Source organism: Callorhinus ursinus, unplaced genomic scaffold (genome assembly GCF_003265705.2).
Source record: "Callorhinus ursinus isolate GAN/ISIS: 27379988/994484 unplaced genomic scaffold, GSC_fseal_2.0 scaffold17, whole genome shotgun sequence".
Lineage (NCBI taxonomy): Eukaryota > Metazoa > Chordata > Mammalia > Carnivora > Otariidae > Callorhinus > Callorhinus ursinus.
Genome location: NW_027397079.1, coordinates 28,761,714 through 28,787,989, shown reverse-complemented (window position 1 = coordinate 28,787,989; position 26,276 = coordinate 28,761,714). Strand labels below are relative to the sequence as shown.

At 35.5% G+C, this 26,276-nt stretch overlaps 1 protein-coding gene across 8 annotated transcripts in view; it reads right to left on the bottom strand.

The window, feature by feature from the left end:
- Positions 1–26,276, bottom strand: part of WRN (WRN RecQ like helicase) — a 147,975-nt gene that overhangs the window by 66,374 nt on the left and 55,325 nt on the right. For 7 of the 8 annotated variants that reach the window (XM_073902423.1, XM_073902424.1, XM_025886086.2 and 4 more), the window contains 8 exons: positions 24,499–24,579; positions 22,278–22,416; positions 20,882–20,957; positions 18,754–18,821; positions 18,360–18,468; positions 17,577–17,645; positions 12,684–12,766; positions 8,629–8,735 (listed from right to left, as the gene is read on the bottom strand). In XM_073902423.1, the coding sequence (XP_073758524.1) occupies positions 8,629–8,735; positions 12,684–12,766; positions 17,577–17,645; positions 18,360–18,468; positions 18,754–18,821; positions 20,882–20,957; positions 22,278–22,416; positions 24,499–24,579 (732 nt within the window). The remainder of the gene's footprint in view (positions 1–8,628; positions 8,736–12,683; positions 12,767–17,576; positions 17,646–18,359; positions 18,469–18,753; positions 18,822–20,881; positions 20,958–22,277; positions 22,417–24,498; positions 24,580–26,276) is intronic. The other variant, XM_073902425.1, reaches the window with a different exon arrangement.

Sequence of the window (26,276 nt, the reverse complement as noted above, 5' to 3'; positions counted from 1 at the left end):
AACTCTCCATTTACTATTTTTTAAACATTTATTATATTAATAATAGTGCTGATATAAATGAGGGATATGTTATGCCTTATTTTTTATTAATCTATAATTCACAAATTATAAACCCTTTCATTCACTGAAAATCTAACAATACAAAGCAGTAAGTCTTTTTTTATCTTCTATACTAAAGATATTGGTTTATGGCTTCTCAGATCTAGAAGCAAAGCTATTAATGACCTGGATAACCTCTCTCTAGTTTACTAAGTTAAATCATGGCATACTATATATAAGAATGCATTACACAAAACATCCATTATTAATTGATTCCTTGAGCAACAAAGTCATGTTCTATTTTCAGTATAGCAAAGACTTCTTAACTGGATTAGCAGCCAAAACAGGAGACACGGCAGTTACTAGGAAAAACATGAATATGTAACCTTTCAGAAATTCTAGACTAGATAATGACATACCTCCCATGAAACTCGATTCATTATTTTTGCTCCTCTTATCACAGGGAGTTATAATAAATTATGCTATTATCTTATATTCAGAAAAAGGGACTAAGTCTTCAAGTTGTTCCTAAATCATTAGCTGTTCTATATTCAAGAATATAACTTTCTTAAAATAGTTTTTGTGGTCTATTACAAATAAAGTAAATGACATCCTCATAAAATACCTCTTCAGATGCCCTGCACCTATCTCACAAATCAGTTTAAGCAATTATCTTCCATGTAAGTGAAAATTTAGGTGCAAATGTACGAAAAGCAATTACAGGATTTGAAAAACAAGATATAATTTATTAACAATATAAACTATTTTTACAATCAATATAGCTTTACTGAATTAAAAATCATCTCAAAGCTCATGTAAAAAAGTTAAGTCTGAAGTAGTTTTTTTAAATGGAAGAAAAAGGTATCAGAACCAATGTGACCAGGTAATTGGCATTTTTGCATTCTCTATTCTTAAATTCTGTGAAATTATTTAAATTGTTAAGTATTATTTAAATATTTTAAATAAATTTATTTAAAAATTTTAATTTCATTATTTAAAAATGAAACCAAATTAACTTCATCGATTTCTGGTTTTCAACCAGACTGTTCTCTGAATTTAGAGAGTGCCTACCTAACAACTTATAAATAGGCCAATGTATAGAGAAGTCAGTTTATATAAACAAGCTTATCCATATATATACATACATACACACACACATACATACACATGTATACCTATACATACATACAAAGTTTTTAAACATTAGAAGCTCTTAGGACATGCACATTCTCACCCTCACAACAACAAAGCATTTTCATCATTTTAAGTGCTTCACTCAAACAATTTAATGCATCCTTGTTGTTTAACTGCATATGCAGAGAAAGACTGAAGTTTTCAGGATACAGAGAGTAAGAGGTTTTGGTTTGTTTTTCTTTTTTTTTCTGTCTTTTTTTATTTTATTATGTTATGTTAAATCACCATACATTACATTAGTTTTTGACGTAGTGTTCCATGATTCATTGTTTGCGTATAACACCCAGTGCTCCATGCAGAACGTGCCCTCTTTAATACCCATCACCAGGCTAACCCATCCCCCCACCCCCTCCCCTCTAGAACCCTCAGTTTGTTTCTCAGAGTCCATAGTCTCTCATGGTTCTTCTCCCCCTCCGAATTCCCCCCCTTCATTTTTCCCTTCTAAGCAGTATAATATATGACTGGATGGGCAATGTACTTATGAAAATAAAATAAGCATGAAACAGGATATCTCTTGAAGAAATTAATCTAAAGATCAGGCAAAACAGCAGCATGGTAGTATAGAATAACTGGCTTAAAGTCAGATGCCTGAGTTCAAATCCTGCCTTTGTTGCTAACTAGGTGTGAGATTTTGTGCTGGTCATTTCACTCTCCAAACTCTGGTTTCCTCATCTATAAAGTGACAATGATAATAGCAATCTCGTAAAGTCATTGCGAAGACCAAAAGACAACGGAACATGTAATGCGCTAAACATGATGCATGGTATACAGTAAGCACTAAAAAAGTTTCAACTATTGGGGCACCTGGGTGGCTCAGTCAGTTAAGCGTGGGACTCCTGGTTTCAGCTCAGGTCATGATCTCAGCATTGTGAAATGGAGCCCCCCATCTGCCTCCTTGCCCAGGGTGGAATCTACTTCAGATTCTTTCACCCTCTCCCTCTGCCCCTCTCCACTTGCACACTCTCTCTCTCTCTCTCAAATAAATATATAAAATCATTAAATAAAAAAAGTTTCAACTATTATTGATGTTGTTATCGCAACAACTGAAAAGAATTCTATACAAGAATTCCAGAGCCATGGTCACGACTCCCAGATTTGCCACTGACTTTGGCAAGGGCTTCTCTTGGTCTCAGTTTTTTTCACTAAAATATGAGATGCAAAGGGCTACACAATGTTAGACTGTCTTCTAACTTAAAAATCCCCACCTTGTCACTAGAAACTCCCTAAGCCAATGACCTGCAAATGATGAAAAAACATAAATGGGATCTTTCACTTCCAACATTCTAGAAGGTCTCAGTTTAGAATGTTGCTTCCACAACTAGAAAACAGAATAAAGTAATGGCATATATTAAACTTAAAGGAACAATGGTTATTTATTTTCACTTCAGAAATGAATAGAATCTTTTAGAAGTTTGTGGTGCCTTATGATGTTTAAAACATAAACTAGACTGAAGCCTGGATATAACATACAGGCTGGTTATGAGAAAGATGATCACACAACCTGGCTTCCAGGGACACTCCCAGTTTATCCTATCATCATGGCATAAATACTGATACCTCGCAATCTCTAACATTCAAAAGTAAACTGATTGGGACAATAAACTATAGCATCACCTAGTTACATCAAGTTCCTAATTCATGGAACTCTCTTTAAGTTGGAAAATTTGGTTTCTTTGGAAATAAGTACCAAGTTTTGTTAAAACAAGCAAAAACTATAAATTAACCTTATGACTATAAATTTAGGAATGATTTAATCATAGGCTTCAATGGTGCAGCACCTACACATTCAGAGAATTCTAACTGTTCCATCTGCTTCTAAATTTGGGTCATGTTGCTAATTCTAACTTTGTACTGTATAATATCATGCTTCATTCATACTTCATTCATTCGTTCACTCATTTCAAGTGGTTATCGTTCACAGTACTCAATTAGTGTCTCTATATGCTGTCTTTGGGAAAGGCATGCAGAGGGAGCAATGGAAAGAATTAACATGTCTCATGGATATCACAGTTCTTTTTACTTGAATTTTACAGAATTTTAAGACTGATATAGAGCTTTCTGCTTTGCTGCTCTTTCTGAGACTCACTTTGTCTGATTCTCTCCAAATGGGAATCCTTATGCCAAGTGGTTTAATGATTTCTTTGCTATTTTTAAACTTACTGAAATCATATGGTGTGAAGCTGCAACAGTTGTCCCAGCGTAATCGCAACTGGAAAGAGGAGAAGAACACGGAGAACAGGGAGGAAAATGAGAGTCCTACAACCACCAGGTGGCATTTCTCACCACTTAGCTAATCAAGAGGATTCATGAAAACACTAGGGGGAAAAGGTTTTCTCAGCCTTTGCTTGACAAACACCCTGTGCTATACTGAGTCATTGCAAGAAATGAAAATGATCCAATAGAGTCCACAGCCAGACATAATAAAAGATTTAATTCACCACTGAAAAGTGTTTAAAAGCTGCATAAAATATTTAAAACTCTTCTAACACAATCCTTTTAGAATCAAAGGCCTTGGAAAGGATTACAGAAAGCAATCCTATTTTCCAAAAGCTTACTTTAAAACCATTTTTTTTAAGATTTTATTTATTTATTCGACAGATAGCACAAGTAGGCAGAATGGCAGGCAGAGGGAGAGGGAGAAGCAGGCTCTCCACTGAGCAGGGAGCCCGATGTGGGACTCGATCCTGGGACTCCAGGATCATGACCTGAGCTGAAGGCAGCCGCCTAACTGAGCCACCCAGGCACCCCTAAAACCGTTCTAAATTAATGGAAGCAGTCCTCGAGGCACACTGAGCCTCCTGACCTTCACCATACAAATATCTTGTTCCTCTATTACATGTACTATTAACACTGTTAAACTTTATTATTTGTACTGTTTCACACACCATTTACTGTTTGATACCATTGCTTCTACTTTCATAGGTATGGATCTAAATTCCTTTACTGCACCATTAGCTACTTCAGGGCAGAAACGATGTTTTATACTTCTTTCACATCACTTGCTTGAGAAACCAGCACGGATGGGGCGCCTGGGTGGCTCAGTTGGTTAAGAGACTGCCTTCGGCTCAGGTCATGATCCTGGAGTCCCTGGATCGAGTCCTGCATTGGGCTCCCCGCTCAGCGAGGAGCCTGCTTCTCCCTCTAATCCTCCCCCACCATGTACTCTCTCTCTCTCTCTCATTCTCGCTCTCTCAAATAAATAAATAAATCTTTAAAAAAAAAAAAAGAGGAAGAAACCAGCACGGTGTCCCACAGTGAAGCTACGGCCCAACTCCACCACTCCCTGCGTGGGAAAGAGACGTCTCTGCTTCTCTGCTTTCTCACTGGAATTTGTTTATTCATTTACCCAAGTATTTACGGAACACCATGTGCCCGGTCCTGTTCTAGATTATGAACAAAACCATCAAAAGCCTGTCCCCCTCAGAGAATATCCTAGTGGGGACCCACAGATATGATGGCCCAGGAGGCCTAAATGAAAAAATAATATTTCAGCAAAGACTTGAGAGAAGTAGGGGATCACCCCATGTGAAAAGTATTCCGGGAGGAGCACCTGGATTGGTTAAGCATCCAACTCTTGGTTTCAACTCAGGTCATGATCTCAGGGGTCCTGAGATTGAGCCCCATGTTGTTGAGCTCCACACTCAGCAGGGAGTCTGCTTGAAGATTTTCTCCCTCTGCCCCGCCCCCTGACTTGCACGGGCACTCTCTCTCTCTCTCTCAAATAAATAAATAAATAATCTTTTTAAAAAATAAGTATTCAGGATGCCTGTGTGGCTCAGTTGGTTAAGCGTCTGCCTTTGGCTCAGGTCATGATCCCAGGGTCCTGGGTTCAAGCCCCGCATCAGGCTTCCTGCTCAGTGGGAAGCCTGCTTCTCCCTCTCCGACTCCCCCTGCTTGTTCCCTCTCTCGCTGTGTCACTCTCTGTCAAGTAAATAAATAAAATCTTAACAAAAAAAACTGTGATAATACCAAATGCTAGCAAGGAGGCAGAGAAACTGGATCACTCACACATTGCTGGTATCAGCTGAGGGTGGGGATATAAATTTGGGAGTTGTCAACATATAGATGGTATTCAAACTGTACGTTAGATGAAATGACCAGGGGCTTAAGTGCAGATAGGAAAGAGACTAGGTCCAAAGACTAAGGTTTCTGGCATGCCAATGTTAAAAGTGCAGGAGATAAGATGAAACAAGCAGAGGAATCTCAGAATGAAGAGACAGGAAGGAGGGAAGAGAAGCAAGAGAATGTGCTATCCTAGTGAAGAACTGTCTCAAAAAGGTAATGGAGGTATTAATCTTGCTGGCTTGTTGTGAGGCTTAACCAAGATGAAAGCATTAACCCAGGGCCAGTCACATAGTTGGCGTTCAATTCAGTCTAGTTTGATTCTCTTTCAGTATATGCTTGTTAATTGGTACAATTAAGTTTTTTTTGTTGTTTCATTTTATTTTAATGTATGCTCTAATCAAATCTTTATGAGAAGAGCTAACAAAAAGAAACTCTCAATTTTGCTACTTACAAGTATAATTAATATGCAATGGAAATGAACTAGACAATTTACCAAGAGAATAACAAACAATCTCTAATGCCTTTTCTTAGTTTACTCGTAAACTGTCAAATCTTCGGCTCAGAGGACATGATAGCTTCACTACTACGAGGAAAACCTAAACAAAAATCAACCTTGTTTATTCATTCAAAATTAATACAGTATACTAGAGAATCCAGGAAAAGATTCACCCAAATATACCCAAATGATTTTTAACAAAGTGTCAAAAGCAATTCAACAGAAGGGGAAATGGCCTGGAGCAACTGGACATCTACAGACAAAAAAAAAAAAAAAGGACCTCAATCTAAACCTCACACCTTACACAAAATTTAATTCAAAATGAATCATGGACTTAAATGTAAACAAATGTAAAACTATTAAAATTTTAGGGAAAAATCATAAGAGGAAATCTTCAGGATCTAGGGTTAGGTGAAGAGCACAAGAAAAGAAAAAACTGATAAACTGGACTTCATCAAAATTAAAAATGTTTGCTATGTGAAAGACACTGTGAAGACAATGAAAAGGCAGCTATAAATTGAAAACTATTTATGAACCACATATCTGACAAAGGGTTCATATTTATAATAAAACACTTTCAACAATTTAAAAGAAAATTCCAATTAGATCAGGCATTTCACAAAAGAGGCAATTAGTACAGGAAAAGATGTCATCATCAGCCATTAAAGAAATGCAAATTAAAAACAACAGGATAGGGGCACTTGGGTGGCTCAGTTGCTGGAGCATCCAACTCTTGGTTTCCGCTCAGGTGTCGGGCTCCTTACTCAGCACAGAGTCTGCTTGAGATTCTTCCCCTCTCCCTCCCCCTCCCCTTCTGCTCTTCCCCTTGCTCATGCTCTCTCTCTCTCTAATAAATAAATAAAATCTTAAAAAAAAAAACAACCGGATAACACTCCACACTTAATCAAAACGGCTAACATAAAAAATACTGGTAACACCAAATGCTGGCAAGGATGAAGAGAAACTGAGTCATTCAGACTTTGCTGCCAGGAATGTAAAATGTGTACAGACACTCTGGAAAACAGTTAGGCAGTTTCTTAAAAAACTAAACATGCACTTACTATAGGACCAGCAATTGTTTTCCTGGGCATCTACCCCAGAGAAATTAAAACTTATGGTCACAGTTTGTTTACTCACCAACTGAAGGACTTTTGGGTTGTTCACAAATATCATAGCAGCCCTGTTCATAATAGCCCCAAAGTGGAAAAAACACAAAAGTTCTTCAACAGGTAAATGGTTAAACAAACTAGGGTATAATAGAATACTATGCAGCAATACAAAGCAACAAACTTTTGATTTACATACCAACTTGGATGGATCTCAAGGGAATTATGTTGAGTGAAAAAAAGCCAATTCCAAAAGGTGACAAACTGTATGATTCCATTTATATAATATTCTCAAAGTAAAATTATAAAGATGGAGCCCAGATCAAGTGGTCACCAGAAGTTAGGGTGAGGGGTGGGGGGAATGGTGGGTGTGGCTATAAAAGGAGCCTTGTGCTAATGGAGCAGTTCTGTATCTTGAATGCAGAGATAGTTTTACAAATCTACATATGGGATAAAACTATAGAGAACAATACACACACACTTGTACTTATAAAACCACTGAAATAAGGATAAACGGCGAAGGGGTGCTGGATGGCCCAGTCGGTTAAGCATCAGCTCTCGACTTTGGCTCAGGTCGTGATCTCAGGGTTGTGGGATCGAGCCCCGTGTAGGACTCTGTGCTCAACAGGGAGTCTGCTTGGGATTCTTTCCCTCTGCCCCTTCACCCCACTCATGCTTGCTCACTCTCTCTTCTTTTTCAAATAAATAAGTCTTTTTTTAAAAAAAGAACTGTAGGGGTGCCTGGGTGGCTCAGTTGTTAAGTGTCTGCCTTCGGATCAGGTCATGATCCCTGGGTCCTGGGATCGAGCCCCGCATCAGGCTCCCTGCTCGGCAGGAAGCCTGATTCTCCCTCTCCCACTCCCCTTGCTTGTGTTCCTGCTCCCACTATCTCTCTCTCTGTCAAATAAATAAATAAAATCTTTAAAAAAAAGAACTGTAAAGACGATACCAATGTCATATTCCTAGTTTTGATATTATACTACAGTTATACAAGATATTACCACTGGGGAAACTGAAAGGTACATAAAATCTCTCTGTACATTTTTTTTTACAACTGCCCGTGACTCCATAATTTTTCAAAAACTAAAATGGTTGCCATTATTGTAAATTTTCAAGCTGTTCATATAAAACACGCCACTCATGTAAGAAATCTGCTATTCTTTGTAATTAGGGAAGAAAATGGAATTTTAGTACTAGAAACTTTACTAAAACCTCTCTGGAATAGTTCCTTTTTCAGGTTCTCAATATGATGCAAGAAGAGGTAACTATGCTTTCACAGCATCCTAGAGTAAAAGGACGCATGCATAAGAGCTCATTGAGAAGGTATGGGACCTACACATGGTTCTAAAGTCATGTCTGCGTTCTACAGGTCAAATCTGGTCCATAGCCTGTTTTTTTACGGCCCATAAGCAAATAGTTTTTACATTTTTAAAGGGTTGTGAAGAAAAATGTGACAGAGACCATATGTGGTCCATAAAGCCTAAAATATTTATTATCTGGTTCTTTCAGAAAAAGTTTGCCAACCCCTACTCTATAGTATTCCTCAGTAAATTACATGCTAACCTTAGAAGAAAGCCAAAGTTAGAATTTTTTCTAAACCTTTCCCCTGTTTTCACTATCCATTTGCCCTTTCCTAGAAACGTCTTCAGCCTTCTGGCAATTCCCCAATCCTGGACTCTCTCCTTTGATATGAATGTCATTTCAAGACATTGCACTTGGCAAGCTTACCGACGGGAGTAATGCCTTTAGGGAGCCCAAAGTCCGGAATGAAATTCTAAAATCATGTCCCCATTCAGAAATACAGTGAGCCTCATCCACAGCAATAAGTGTGATACCTACAAAAGTGAAAAATATAAAAACGGGGAAAATAAAGTTCAAAAAGAAGCCATAAATTCATCTAAATCAATATCACCTTCACTTAGAATATATAAATATTACAGAAAGGAGAAAAAAATTCAAATCAAAGTATTTGGTTCATATAAAAATATAAGCATAAATGACATCAGGCAACACCAAAAACCATTATGAGAACAGAGGATGGGACATATATGGGTAAAGGCGTATGGATAAAAGAAGGAAACATTTATATATTATTCAAACAACATTATTTATTAGATTTCACAGCTTTCATCATTATTCCTCAAAGAAATGAATTACTTACTATTACTCTGCCCTCAAAACTATCACTCATGAACCATTTGCAATGATAATGCCTTAAAAAAGAAGAGCTGGGGGTTTTTTTCTCTTTGGTAATACTTTCAATTTTATCTCATCGATTAGCTACCAAAAGCGATTAAAGAGCACACTCTACTGAGACGAGGTCATCATCATTGTCCATGATCAATCACATATCAGACCGCAGAGAGTTCCCCTGGAATGTCAATACTGGAAGACAGGATGATATCCACATTTTTTAATGTAAAATTATAAGAACTAAATCTCGGTATGTACAATGTAGATAAGAAGGAATATAATTCGTTCTTTCTTCCCCTAGCAGCCCCTTTACTCTGCCCCCACACCCACACTGAAACAGAATCAATGGTGTGTAGTAATGCATTTCAGAAAAGGGCTTTATTGTATAACCATCCATTAAAATGTCTTCAGATACTTCAAAGTAATGATAGTAGTGCCTTTGACCTCCATTACCAAATTAATACTTACGACAAATATAATTTTTTCCATCAGTGGAGATGATCATTACTTGATACTTACTTGAGTATTAATGATTTTCTGCCATTTAGGGGGGTGACTACAAATATATGCTCTAGAGTCAGACTACCTGGATGCAGAACCAGGATCCACCACTAACATTTGTATTACCTTAAGCAAGTTACTTAAGCTTCAAGTGTCACCACAAATAAAAGTTAGATATAGTAGTACCTAACATTTTTTAGTCACTCTGAAGCTTAAGTCAGATCATTCACATAAAATACTAAGATAGGACCTGGCATAAAAGGCAGCTCAATAAAAACAAAACAAAACACCAAAATATTATTATTACAGTTATTAAAGGCCCACTATGATTCAAACACTTTCCTAGGAAAAGAGTAATAAGATGTACTCTGTAACCTAGAAGCTCACAACTCTAAAAGAGAAGACAGACGAGCAAATAAACAATTACAATTCACTGAGATTACCAAATACAATAGAGATGAAAAAGAAGGCAAAAAAATAAACCTACTAAATATGAATACAGGTTGATTAGCATCAAAATTCTCTGGCCACTGCTGCATAGCTGGGAAAAATTCAATGTTACCACTAATTTTGGCTTTAGAAACTAAATGACCCAGATTTTAAATTAAATAGGTTAAAACAAACATGATGGCTCATCTTTTATTTTAAAACTTTCCTTAAAATTACAGGTTTAACTAACTACCTCTTAGTGGAGCTGAACTTTACCATCAGTTTACCAAGCTTCTGCTAACTTTCACTTTAAATTTGCAAGTCCAAGTGTCTGCCCAAGTCCTATACATATTTCATTTTGGCATATCTGTCACTCAAGCCCTATTTCTAAAGTCAAAAGACAATTATAAGTGTGTTTGGTTTTAAGGAGTCTCCATATAAAATTATGTTTGCTGCTTCTGTTATACACTCATACTACTTAAAGAATGTAACATAAAAAGCATAAATCTGATTAGCTAAATGTCAGACTACCGTACAAACAGAACTCTGTGTAGATTCATTTTTGCAAGCATTTTACAATTTCCTACAAACAAAAGCCAAAGAAAAATACTTCAAAAAGAATTTATCCCTTTTTGTTCAACACTGAGAGTCAACCCAAAAGAGCATGTTCATCCATTCCATGCAGAGTATTCTGTTCTACTGATTGCAGTGTTCATAATTTAATCCATTACAAAAAATAAAAACAGAGAATTAGAACTAGCTGTTAAAGGATTTATGTAAATACTTAAGCTAATAATTAATTAACTCCACCCCAGAAACAAAGCAAATATTAAAATGGAATAAAACATATCCAGCTCACCATGGACACAGATCCTAGCTTTTGTTATAAAACCATAAAATTTATCTATCTAGGGTATTTAGGCCTCATCTAAAGTGAAATATCCTTAAGAATTCCATAGAGTCTGGGGCACCTGGGTGGCTTAGTCGTTAAGCGTCTGCCTTCAGCTCAGTTCATGATCCGGGATCACGCCCCGCATTGGGCTACCCGCTCGGCAGGAAGCCTGCTTCTCCCTCTCCCACTCTCCCTGCTTGTGTTCCCTCTCTTGCTCTGTCTCTCTCTCTCTGTCAAATAAATAAATAAAATCTTGGGGAAAAAAAAAAAGAATTCCATACAGTCTAATAGGAGACACACCAAATTTGTCTTCCAGTAAAGGCAAAAATGCAATATGCCAATAAAGGATAAGAAATTGATAATACATCGATTATGTATTTTTTAAAAGATTATTTCTTTATTTATTTGTCAGAGAGAGAGAGCACAAGCAGGGGGAGCAGCAGGAAAGGGAGAGAGAGAAGCAGGCCCCCTGCTGAGCAAGGAGCCTGATGCGGGACTTGATCCCAGGACCCCAGGATCATGACCCTAGCCAAAGGCTGATGCTTAACCGACTGAGCCACCCAGGTTCCTCTGATAATGTATTTAATCAAATGTATAATAACTTCTGCCCTCCTTCTTTTGTTCATGAACATTTAATACATACTAAAAAGAAACAAATTTGTTTTCACTATATTGTTAACAAAAATTAAAGAAGGCATGGGTATTAAAGAGGGCACGTACTGAATGGAGCACTGGGTGTTATATGCAAACAATGAATCATGGAACACTACATCAACAACTAATGATATAATGTATGGTGATTAACATAACATAATAAAATTTTTAAAAAATTATTAAATACATTCCTAGAGTTATATGCTACTAACCAACCATTAAATGAGATGTTGCCATGTTGAAAATCTACCCACCCAGAATTATCTTAATATATAATTATATAATGAGATCATATAATATTAGGAAACTAAAACTGGTTGGTTCCACTGAATGTTTGAAATAATAGTAGTTATGACTGCAACTCTTGGGTAGCTTATTCTAGCCATCAAGAGAGAAAAAAAAGACAAAAATGCTTGAAGTACAAAAAAACGGGCACCAGCTATTGACTAATTCTGTATTTACATTTTCTAGGAAATAAGCTCTGAGTTACTAACTTTTTAAAACCATACTCACTGGTGGCAAATAATCAAAGGTACTATGGTTTCCAACCCTAACTACACATCAGAATCACTCATGAAAGACTAGAGGTGCCAGGGGCCCACCCCAGGCGTGTTGAATCAGAATTTTCAAGTTTGGAGGATACTACATTTTTCTGAAGTTTTTCCAATCACTTTTCCAGTGATTCTCATGAACAAGGGTGGAGAACCACTACTGTGATTTAATTTAGATTCTGAATATGAAAACAAGGAAATTAACTTTTCATAGAATCTAAGATTTAACATTTGTTCAATAATGCATTTAAATCCCTACTATGTGCCAGGTACTGCACTAGGGCATTTTTTTCCCAAAAGAGTTTATAGTCTAGGGGAAGAGAAGAGATATATAAACAGGGAATTATAATACAGGAGCCTAATTTCTATGGCAGAAGGAATTATAGGTACTAGGGGATAAGACTGGAAAGACACCAAGTTGGAAAGTCAGGGACTTCCTGGAGGAAATACTGTTTGAAATCAACTTTAACAGAAGTGAAATCCAATATCCATCCATATATTTAACTTTAAAGGATAACTCAATTAAATAAGTACTTATAAAAAGAGCCTATCATACCACTTACCAATACTGGCCTGAAGTTGCTGGAGTAGGCTCAAGTTACCCGAACAGAATTCTGGAGTTATGTATATAATCCGATATTTGCCTCTGTAAAAATAAACAAATAAAAAGAGAAAGAAGAAAGGAAATGTGCTACACTAAAGAAAACAATCATCCACTGAACTACAGCTTAAAACCATAACACCTGGCAAATTTTTAAATAAACTAAAAACTAAACAAATGTTATATGTGTGTATATATATCCACATATATTAGTCCTTTGATCCCACTTTAACACAGCAAAATAAAAAGTGGCAAAGAGTACTCAGGGAGTACTCAGCATTAAGGTGATATTAGAAGCCAGGTTCTGATTTCCAAAAGTCCAGCCCCAAAACTGTAGTGTTTGAGTTAAACGATCAAGTGTATGGTAAGCCTTTTATGTGCTAGCAATCCACCCATATACTACCCTCCTTCTTGGAAAACTACAACCCATTACCCTACCATCGACTCCCTCCCCATGATTAAGCCCACAGAGCCCATGTTTCTCCTACATATTTTGCTCTCTTGCCTAAATATATCTTCTTGGGCCAGGGTTAGCCACTGTATCAGTGTCAAATCAATCAGTCTCTGTCCTAGAATTTAGGGGTCTGACCAAGAAACAACCAGTCTCTGCTAATGGCAAAACCTGTAATATGTGAATAAAGGAGATGCAGAGCAGTCTTCTCTATCTTGTGACTAGCAGAAAATGCTCATCTCAGAAAAATGAGGAAGGCTACAAATAAAAGAAAGCATTACTGGGGGCGCCTGGCTGGCTCAGTCGTTAAGTGTCTGCCTTCGGCTCAGGTCATGATCCCAGGGTCCTGGGATTGAGTCCCACATAGGGCTCCCTGTTCCACCGGAAGCCTGCTTCTCCCTCTCCCACTCCCCCCGCTTGTGTTCCTGCTCTCGCTGTGTCTCTCTCTGTCAAATAAATAAATAAAATCTTTAAAAATAAAAAAAAGCATCATTGTATTCTTGATATCCAATTCCAAGTCCCCAAGTCTCTTCCTAAGGGGTGGCTAACTTGTGTTCAGTGTGATCCATGAGACATTCCTATATCCTTAATATAAAATTCAGTATTTGCTTAAGCTAGCTTGACTTTTTTCTATTCTGGGCAAATAGAATCCTAACTAAGACAATGTTTGTAATAAAGGTTAGGTCTAGGGCATTTAAAATATATAGAGTCTCCTTTTCATTCTACCAAGTGAAAACACAGATAAAGTTAAGTAGAATGAAAATGAATTTCCCTTATAAAAAGACTTTTCTTTTGATGTAAAAAAATATTTCAGGGGCTCCTGGGTGGCTCAGTCGTTAAGCATCTGTCTTCAGCTCAGCCGGGGTCCTGGGATCAAGCCCCGCATCAGGCTCCCTGCTCCATAGGAAGCCTGCTTCTCCCTCTCCCACTCCCCCTGCTTGTGTTCCCTCTCTCGCTGTGTCTCTCTCTGTCAAATAAATAAACAAAATCTTTAAAAAAATAATAAATAAATAAATAAATAAATAAAAAATATTTCATCTACTGCGTACTAGGCATGGCGCTTTCATTAGGAATTAGAAACAAAAGAGATATGCTTTTAGTTTCATGAAATTAATTCAATATTCTAATTCACACAGCAAAACAGTATAAATAACAAGGTCTGATGTCAGACTGCCCAAGGTTTGAGTCTCAATTCTACTTCTTACAAGCTAAATGATCTTAGCCAAGTACTAACTTTAGTGTGCCTCAGTTTCTTCAGTGTAATATAGTAATAATAATTATAAGGACAGCTAATTCAACAGATAACCTAGATTGAAGATAAATCCAATCAAATTCCAGCTGGCATTTGAGTAGAAAAGGTAATTTTGAAATATGTTTGGAAATACAAAGGACCTAGAATAGACAAAACACTTTGAAAAACAAGAACAAAATTGGAAGACTTGCACTACCTGATTTCAAGGCTTATTATAAAGCTACAGTAATCAAGACACCAACCCAGATGGGCAAACAGATTGATAGAACAGAGAACACAGAGTGGAGCAACAGACTCATAAATATGTAGTCATTTTCTTTTTGACAAAGGTACAAAGGCAATTCAGTGGAGAAAGAATAGTATCTTCAACAAATGGAGCTAGAACAATTGGATAACTTTATGAGAAAAATAAATTGTAATCAATAACTAGTACAATACACAAGATTTACATTAAATGGGTTGTAGACCTAAATGTAAACCTTAAAACTGTAACACTTTTAGGAGAAAAAAATAAAAGAAAGTCTTTGTGACCCTGAGTTAGGCAAAGGTTTCTTAGATTCCACACCAAAAGCAAAATTCATAAAAGAACAAATTGACAGACTGGACTTCAAAATAAACAACTGCTGCCCTTCAAAAGAACTGTTCAGAGAATGAAAAGAGAAGTCACAAACTAGAAGGAAATGTTTGCAAAGCATATACCAAATAAAGAATTTGTATTCAGAATATATAAATGACTATCAAAACTCAGTAAGGGAAAAACAACAATAAAGAACAGGCAACAGATATGAATAGATACTTCCTCAAAGAAGAAGCCTCAAATACGGCCAATAAGTATATGAGAACATCATAGTCAGTAAGGGAATGCAAATTAAAAACACACTGAGATCCTATTAGAATGGCTAAAATCAAGACTGGCCATACTAAGGAATGGCAGAGAGGAGGAGGCATTGGACCTCTCAGACCCTGAGAGTGGGAATGTATAAAATGGTACAATCACTCTCAGAAAGTCTGGCAGTTTCTTAAAAAGTCAACATAGAATAACCTATGACCCAGCAATTCCACTCACTGGCATATACACAAAAGCATGAAAGCATATCTTCATATAAAAACTTGCACTCAAATGTTCACAGTACAATTATTCCTAACAGCCCAGAAGTGGAAACAACCTAAATGTCCATCATTAATGAATGGATAAACAAAATATGGTATGTCTGTTTCATCCATAAAAAGAAATCAAGTACTGACAACATTATGCTAAGTAGAAAAAGCCAGATACTAAAGGCCATATACTGTATAAGTCCATTTATATGAAATATCCAGAACAGGCAATTCATAGAGACAGAAAGTAGATTAGTGGTTTGAGGGGGTATGGAGGAGTACAGACACTGGGGAGTGACTGCTTAATGGATACTGAGATTTTTTGGGGGTGAAGAAAATGTTCTGGAATTAGACAGTGGTTGTACAACATTATGAATGTAATAAAAGCCACTGAACTGTACACATTTAAAATGGTTAAAATGATGACTATTACATAAATTTATCTCAATCAGACAAAAAAGTTAAATATATATTCACCACATGATCCAGTTATTCCACTCCTTGGTTTATACTAATGAAATGAAAACATATGTCCATACAAAGATGTGCATACAAATGTTCAGAGCAGCTTTATTTGTAACAGCCCAAAACTAGCAACAATGCAAATGTCTTATCAACAGCTTAACAGATGAAAGGAATTGTGACATCTCCACATGATGCAATCTATTCAGCAATAAAAAAGGAATGAACTATTGATACATGTAACAAGATGGATGAATCTCAAAGTAATTATGCTGTGTGATTTAAACCAGACAAAACAAGAGCACATATTGTATGACTAATTCTGTTTATATACAATTTTAGGAAACGTAAGCTAATCTAGAGTGAAAGAAAACAGATTAGTAGTGACCTCGTGAGTGGGGTAAAGAAGGTAGGAAAAACTGAGGGGAATGGATTACAAAAGGTATGAATAAACTTTGAGGATGATGGATCTGTGTTCATCATCTGGATTGTGGTGATGGTTTTGTGATGGTGTTTATATGCCAAACTTACCAAATTAGATATATTTTAAGTTAATTAATTAATTGACATAATTATATGTCAATTATACCTCAATAAAGGTGATTTAAAATGTTTAAAGAGAAAGAAAACATACATTCAAAAAACAATTTATAGGAATGTTTATAGCAGCTTCATTAGTAATAGCCCCAAACTACAAACAGCTTAGGCAACTACTGATAAGGAAATTAAAAAAAACAAACTATGATATTTTCATACAATGACATATCACTCTGATATACTTAAAAAACTACAGATACATACAACATGAAGTATTCTCAAAACATTTTGTTGAATAAAAGAAGTCTTACACAAAAGTTCATATTGTATGAATCCATTTACATGAAGTTCTAGAACAGACAAAAGTACGGTAGAAAAAAATTAGACAGTGGTCTGCTTTAAAATGGAGAAAGAAGCACAGACTGGGAAGGGACACGAAGGAACTTTCTGGAGCAACAGTAATACTCTATATCTTGATAGGGGTTTGGGTGATACATTTGTATGCATTTATCAAAACTCAGTAAATACATGTGTATTTATTGTGTGTTTATTAACAAAATACATACATATGTTAATCTATATACACATATACATAATTTATGTGTGTTTGAGATTTTATTCTTAGGACTTATGCCATGATAGGACTGGTGGGGCAAGAGATCTAGAATCCAGTCCCTGCTAGGCCATTAATTCATTGAATGACTTTAGGCAAATTATTTTCTCTAGGCCTCAGATTGCTCATCTGTAAAATGAGACAAAACTAGGTAGTCCCTGTTCAAAACCAAAATTTTACAATATGACTACAATGCTAACTTCACAGTCCAAGAACTAAAAATAATAGATTTCTTTAAGTTTGAAAGATTTTAAAATGAACAATTCTACAAATGTACTATAAAAAAGTACATTTTTTAATCATGAACATTTTATCCACACATTAAATAAAAATTTTTATATAGTTTTAAATAAATTATATATTTATATATAATTTTGTATAAAATTCTCTCACATACCATAGACACCCAACCACATAATCAGAAATCATATAAATTACTCACGATTTAATATCTTCTAGAACATTTTTTGGCTGTGCTGATCCCAGAAAACAAGCTGGAATGTTGGACATTCTAGAAGAAGAAAAACAAATATTCTGGAGCCATGTACACACTACAAAGATCAACTTTATTCTTAAGGACTAAGGAAATATAATGATGGACCAAGTCCCCTTCTTTGTAATCCTCACTCTTTTTGTAACTCACTAATTTGATAAACAAATTCCTTCAAAGGTCATATTAGAAAGCAGGTTGTTAGGGCGTGTTTTTCAGAAAGATTGTAAGCTCAGGTTAAAGAGGTTTAAAATTTTTCTGTAACTAAAAATTACATACTTCCATGTATACACTTTATACCAAGCTAAAGAGCAAGGGTAACCAAAAGAGAAAAGAATTTTGAGATATGGATGTAAACTGGCTTAGAGTTTGCTGTTACAAAAATTCTTACTGGAACCATCCGGTAGCCTTGGGTTATAGAGAACTCAAGAAAGAAGATAAGTCCTTACACCAAAGAGTCATTTATCACTAATAAAGATTGACCAACATTCACAGAAATTTGTTCCTGGGAACTAGATTTTAACATACATGATAGATTACATGTTTCCTTCATGGAAGAAAAAAAAGGGTGATAAGGTAGCAATGAAAACATTACTGGGGCACCTGGCTGGCTGAGTGGGGAGAGCCTGCGACTCTTCATCTCAGGGTTGTAAATTCAAGCCCCACAATGGGTGTAGAGATTACATAAAAGTGGAAGGAAGGGAGGGAGGGAGGGAAGAAGAAAACATTACTTACTTAAGCTGGAGCACTTGGTCTTCCATCAAAGAAATAAGAGGAGAGATGACAAGGCCAATCCTGCCTGAATACACGGGTGGGTACTGGAAGCACAAACTCTTTCCATATCCTGGAAATAAAAATAATACAATGATAGAAATAAAAATAAAGCCTTGGTACTTTGATTTCTTCTTACAATGTACTTGTGTAAGATGAATGGTCCCTACTAACATGCTATCCTCCTAAGAGCTAACTCCTACATAAATTTGAGCATCTAATCTCAGATCAGTCTCTTCTGTATTTATATCATTTGTATTTGTATTTATATTTTGAAAGTGTAATAAAAGATCACGCATTTCAAAACCTTTAAGTTTTATATTTTAGAGAACTAAGTTATTGCTTACATACAACTTACCAGTTGCCATCACAACAACATTATCTCTTCTTTCTTCCAAAACAGAATGAATCACCTTCCACTGAACCCTGGAGGGTAAAAAGCAAAAGGCTATTTTGTTTTACTAACTAGAAACCTAGGGGCGCCTAAGTGGCTCAGTCAGTAAGCGTCTGCCTTCGGCTCGGGTCATGATCCCAGGGTCCTGGGATAGAGCCCCGCATCTGGCTCCCTGCTCAGCAAGAAGCCTGCTTTTCCCTCTCCCACTCCCCCTGCTTGTGTTCCCTCTCTCACTGTCTCTCTCCCTCTAATAAATAAATAAAACCTTTGAAAAAATAAGTAAGGACAGGTGGAAAATGTTTCATTTTTTCACTACCTCTAACAGAATTATTTTTCTGAAAGATTATATTGATTTATTTTATTTTAGATTGTATTTATTTATTTTATTTTAGAGAGAGAGAGCATATTTGCAAGCAGAGGAAGGGGCAGCGGGAGAGGGAAAGAATCTCAAGCACACTCCACATTGAGCATGGAGCCATCGAGGGGCTAGATCTTACCACCTGGAGATCACAACTGGAGCCAAAACCAAGAGTCAGAAGCTTAACAGACTGACCCACCCAGGTACCCCTCTAATAGAATTTCTTTTACATTTTTGAGCTTCAATATATGTATAAATTTATTGATTAAAATAAATAAAAGGGGGCACCTGGGTGGCTCAGTCAGTTAAGCATCTAACTCTTGATTTCGGCTCAGGTCATGATCTCAGGGTTGTGAGATGGAGCCCCATCAGGCTCTGCACTGGGCATGAAGCCTGCTTAAGATTCTCTCTCTCTCTCCCCCTCTGCCCCTCCCTGTACTCACACGCGCATGAGCAAACACACTCTCTCTCCCTCTCTCTCTGTCTCGCATGCATGCACACATGCTTTCTCTCTCTCTCTCAAATAAATAAATAAAAGAAATGCTCCAGAGGCAAGGATTGCCTGAGAAGGGACATGAGGGAACTTTCTGGAGTGACTGTAATGTTCCATATTTGACTAAAGGGTTAGGCTACATGGATACATGCATGTACCCTTAAGATGTGCAAATGCGTATTTAAGGTTTGACCATTTCCTTGTAGGTATATTTTACATCAAAAGAAATAAACCATAAATATTTAACTATAGTTAATGATTTATACATTGAAGTACTTAGGGAGACAAATAATGATGTCCAGTCTACCCTGAAATGCATTTTTTAAATTAGGTAGATTAAGGAATGGATAGAGAGGTGATAGATGGATATATGAGAAAGCAAGTATACTAAAATGTTGAATATACAGGTATTCATAGTAAAAAAAATTCTTTCAGCTTTCCTACATCTTTGAAAATTTTTTTAATAAAATGTTGAGGGAAAAATCAATAGGAAAGGTGATCTTCTGATGTGCTGATAATGACCTATTTTTTTCTTATGTGAGTCCTGGTTACACAGGGTGCCTAGTTTGTAAAAATTCATTGATCTGTACATTCATGTGCACTTTTCTGTATGTCGGACATAGTTTAATAAAAAAAAAAATTTAAGATCAAAGAAAAGAAGAAAGAAATGCTTCCCTGGGTTAAATTTTAAATTTGCGGAATAGGAAAAATCCAGTCTAGATTTCTACATTATTAGTTTTATTCAAAATTACTTGTTCCTTAACTCATTTTTAGTCATCTCATTTTAATACTTAGTAAATGTGCCCCTTTAGATATAAATACATTTGGAATATATTAAAACAGATAAGATTATCACTGTTCTTCAAACCGTTATCTCATGAATTTCTATTACATCACCATGCTTTGGACAATAGTTGTACGAAATAGACACACAGATACTTATTTAATGAAAAACAACTCAACATTAAATTAAGATTAATTTATTAACGTGTTTAAACTAGTGTCTACACAGAACTCTCTGTGGTAAAGGAAACCATTTTCTCTTACAAAAACAATGTATAGATGCAAATTTTAAATAAATATTATTTTAAAATGTCTTTGTAGTCACAGGAAATACAGTGCAGAATGTATAAACTACAGTGAAGTTGTACTATTACTATTAAACAGATGGCTTATTTGCCATTTTTCCTTTGTGAAGAAAATTGTGAATATGCAATTTAATTAACTGAGATTATACTCACGGCTTAAAACTGGAATGGCCAAAATAGATCTTGAGGGAATTAATTTGGCTTGCATTAGGTCCTGGTAATGAATGGTCTTAAAATAAAATAAAATGGTCATTTATGTTAAAATACAAGTGATAGGAAATAAAAATTTTATTTCATTGGCTTCTTTTAAAGAATATAGCGATAAGTACCAGAGGTTACTGTTTTCTATCTTTTAAATCCAACTAATTTGGTCCTCTGGATATCAGTCATGATTTCAGTTACTTTGATTATTACCTAATACTAAGGATTAGAACTTTGTGATTCTACTACAAAATGGTTCACTATAAGAACCTTCTGTCAACACTATAAGAAAACGATGTTTTGGAATTTGCTATAGTTCCAAAACCTAACATTTAAACCCAACCATGGCAAGCGATATACCAATGCAAATTTCACCATACAAACACCTTTCAATTAATAGTAATCAGAAATTACATTACTATCACAAATAAAATCCACAGATAAAATTAAATCTTCATTTTAGTTACCACTCCACCAAATCCCTGACCACAATTCTAACTGCATTGCACAATGGAGTTACATTGATTTTACTCAACTGACTTTTATTTTCTACTCCGGTTGAACAGTTCATGAGTGGCCAAGACAGAGCAAAGCAAAGAATCAAGACCATTCATCTATAAACAAATGAAAATTCATTATTATACTTCTCAGCTTTTAACAATTCTAAATAAGAGAACTAAATTGATTTGGAGATGTTATGCCTTCATTTAATACAAGAAGACAAAGAGAATAACATTTTCTTTAACATTTTCACATATTTTCCACCTACAATATGTATTTTAATTTTCCCACATTATAATATTGATGTATTTAGCTCTAGAGGAGTGTTCTACTTTATGAGAAGACCCCATGGTTTGCCATAATGAATACTGTTACTTACACTTGAATAATATGAGGTTCATTTCGTGGACTCCTTACTATAGTTGGCATACACAGTATGAAAATCAGTCCATTTTGCTATCTGAAATTGTGCCACTTGTTTTAAGGAATAAGCTCCTAAAGAACAGGCACAATGCCTTTAACAATAATGTTTAATATTAATGATATTAATTAATGATTATTATTAATGATTTTCTATTATTTTGACAAAACATAAAATTCAGAATGAAAAGTTTCACATCACGAAGTGCGCCAAATAATACAATGCTTCTATACCTCTACTTTCATAAATGGTAAGATTGTGCTTTATAAAGACCAAACACCAAAGGATTTAATGACAAGTTTTTAGAACATCATTAATTACATGCCACAAAATCCGTGCCTCCAAATTGTTTAAAAACTGGACCCTAAATTAGAGTCAGCAGTAGGTATCAGAGGTGAATCCTTTCAAACATGTTACAGTGCTTACCTGCATCATCATCTTCTTCTTCTTCAATAGCTTCAATTTCATCTTCATCATCTTCAAAAGGAACATCCAGATTTCTTTCCATTTTTATGCATTTTGGATGAACCGGATCTGCCGTGCCAGTATTTAGATTTTCTAAAGACTGAAAGTTTAAAAGAAATCTTAAAAGCAAAACCATTGACAGTGTCGTATCTTTTTCACCAAACACAAAAGAAGTATTATTAACAGAACCTACAATTTTGTTCAAAGCTGGCAGATGTGCAACCAATACCACAAAAGAACATGTGTGCTCTAGTTTAAACATGTGCTCAAGCATGGTTTCTAAGGCACAAGGCCAAAGATGGAATACTTCCAGCATAAACAGTGTTCGTTAATAGCATATCATGAACTGCCTGTGGGGAAAGTTATCAAAATTTTGAATAAAAATGGAATTTAAAACTTTTTTCCTTTATCATACTTCAATGTTTTCAATTGCCAAGAGGTAAATGTGGGTTTTACTGTTATTTTTGTAATGAGTTTCTCCATATCACGTGTCAGCATAAGATTTAAATAGTAGGGGCGCCTGGGTGGCTCAGTTGGTTAAGCGACTGCCTTCAGCTCAGGTCATGATCTCAGGGTCCTGGGATCGAGCCCCGCATCAGGCTCCCTGCTCAGCGGGAAGCCTGCTTCTCCCTTTCCCACTCCCCCTGCTTGTGTTTCCTCTCTTACTTGTCTCTCTCTGTGTCAAATAAATAAATAAAATCTTAAAAAAAAAAAAAGATGTAAATAGTAAACAATGAATGTGTTTTTTTTGTGAATTATGTGAGTTTGTTTACATGAATTATGAAAACAGTAAAAGATTCAAATAATTTTAGGAATGGAATATTACAAATGTGAATAAAGTTGCTCTTTACTTTGGCTTGATAATACTGGATTTTTTCCCCTAAATGAAGATTATCTATTTAAAGAATGTTAGTATATTTCAAAATTGTTTCATCTGCACAGTTTTTTACTGAAAAGAGACAGGAAGAATTATTAAACCATGGTTCTCATTTTCTCTTTTTATTAAACCTTCCATTTAATAAACTTGACTTCAGTGGTTTTCTAAAAAGTGTATTCATTTCAGGCCTAGAAAAGAAAAAGAGTGATTCTGTCCCTGATTCTTTATTCAAGTCAACAAATATACTTAGAAAAGCATTTTGAAAATAAAGTTCTCTCATATGGGCATCCAGATTGCCTTCTAAGAGGTTCAATATACAATGTAAGTTTGTGGAATCTGCAAGTGTCCTATAAATGTGCTACTTGAACAGCACTCCTCAGAGAAATGGCTAATCGATGAAGGATTATGATTTAGTATTTATGTCCTATTGTTACTATTAGCTAATATTTACTAAACACTTAAGAAATACCAGGCTTACAACACCTTAAATAATAACAGCTGTTAACTGAGTATCAAAAGGACTAAGAAACTTGCCCAAAGTCACACAGCAAATAAATGGAGATGCTGGGATTTGAACCCACATCTAAATTCAGAATCCACATTCCTTATCACTACCCACTACTGTGGTTCAAAACAAAGAATCAGGAACCTAATCTCATAAGAACAAAAATCACATTGACCTAAAGATAAGGAATAAAAAGCACAATAATGATGAACTTCTGTGTTTTTCTTCATTTTCAATTTGAAATTTAAGCTTTTCTTTCTTATTGTCCATCCCTGGTTCACACCTGGCAAAGAAACTGGAGGATGGATGTAGTGGTAGAATATACGTAATTATAAAATAATACTTTGATAATAAAATAGGGGGAAATGAAATAATTTAAAACATTAGAAAATTATATATAATAAATATATCCATAGTAACTAAGACCAAAGAAGGAAAGAAGAATATTGAATGTATAACAACAGAACTCCCAAATAAAAGGGGATACACATGGATGGGAAGAAAAAGAAACCTATTTCAACAGTGGAGGGCAAAATCACCACCAACATTCCAGGAAAAGATTTAAAAGAAGTGACCTGACAGGAATATGTTTTCTAATATAGAAAAATTAGTATACTACTACTAAAACATTATTCATAGGCCATATAAAGATGTAAACAAATATGAAATGGAAAATAAAATCTAATGGTTACATAAATGATAGTAATCTCATTGTGGGGGACATTTAGAATTAGGTAATATTTTACATAATTAAGTGTCCTTTTTGAAAAGGAAGTAAATTTCCATAATTTCAAACATACCTTAATCATCTCCATTTCTAAATCTTCATCACTTTCAATTACATAAGATAGATCCTCTTCATTATCCTTGGAAGATAAATGCTTTAAAAAAATTGTATTTTGAACATTAGTTTTCCAATATAATTGACTCCATACCCCATTTTCTACAAAATAAAGTTCCTATATACTAGATATCTTTAGACAACTTCCTCTTCTCTAATACATAAATTTATTATACCTATTTATATGTTTTTATGAGACATAGATAGAAAAGAAAACAGGGTAGTAAGAAGAGAAAGGAGAATAAACAGAAACAAAGAATCAAAGAAAAAGAGAAAAAATATATAATTGGAAAGATAGACAAGAGGACAAACAGACTTGATATAAAACCTACAATCTAAGAGAGAGTACAAAGTGACAAGTTCAATAATGGTTAAACAATATCAAACTGTGTGTCCCAACTTGAGTACAAGAACCTCTTTACCATGTTGAAAAATTCTGTTCTATTCTATCCTATTCTAAGAACAGTTGTTCTCTTATATCCACTAATTTTAAGAAGATCACAAAAAGCTCCTATGACTGTAATAATAGCTCTAAATAAATCACTATTTTACAAACACCATCTACATATATCTGAAAAACAATGTCAGATAAGTTATTTATTCAGCTATTGCCAATGTTTGGATATGAGAAAACTTTACAATAATTTGGCAATCCCCAGGAAGCAAGTGTCCAACAGCATGGGACCCCTGCATAATAGAAATGTAGAAGGATCACAAAAGTCTAATCTTTAAATTCAAAGTAGGAAAAGGAAGCATAGCCATCATTAATCTGCAAAAATCAAGTCTTAAAAAAGGATAGCAGGAAGGGAAGAATGAAGAGGGGGAAATCGGAGGGGGAGACAAACCATGAGAAACTATGGACTCTGAGAAACAAACTGAGGGTTCTAGAGGGGAGAGGGTGGGGGATGGGTTAGCCTGGTGATGGGTATTAAGGAGGGCACGTTCTGCACGGAGCACTGGGTGTTATACGCAAACAATGAATCATGGAACACTACATCAAAAACTAATGATGTAATGTATGGTGATTAACATAACATAATAATAATAATAAAAAGGATTTTAGGGGCACCTGGGTGGCTCAGTCATTAGGCATCTGCCTTCAGCTCAGGTCAGGATTCCAGGGTCCTGGGATCGAGCCCCACATCGGGCTCCCCGCTCTGAGGAGAGCCTGGTTCTCCCTCTCCCAGTCCCCCTGCTTGTGTTCTCTCTCTCGCTGTCTCTCTCTCTGTCAAATCAATAAAATCTTTAAAAAAAAAAAAGGATTTTATTTTTATTTCTTTATTTCTTTATTGGGTGGGGGCAGAGGGAGAGAGAGAATCTTAAGCAGGCTCCATGCCCAGCATGGAGCCCAACAAGGGGCCCAATCTCACAACACTGAGATTATGACCTGAGCTGAAATCAAGAGTCAGACACTTAACTGACTGAGCAACCCAGGCGCCCCTTAAAAAGGATTTTAAAGTAAGTTTTATACAAAGAGAAAAAAATTCTTTTACTTTTTAAATAGGGTCTTTAATGAATTAAAAAAAATTGCTCATTATTACACAATAAAAATGGCAATAACTGGGATAAAAGATGACAGATCATGAAATCTGGATCATAATTCTATATTATTATGTGAAAAATACTGTCTTAAAATGTATACCTAACAAGAAATTTTCAAAACGTTAAAGGGTGATGCAGACATTAGCAAAAGATATTTCCTAAAAGGGAAATCCGTTTTACAAGTGGTTGGTATGA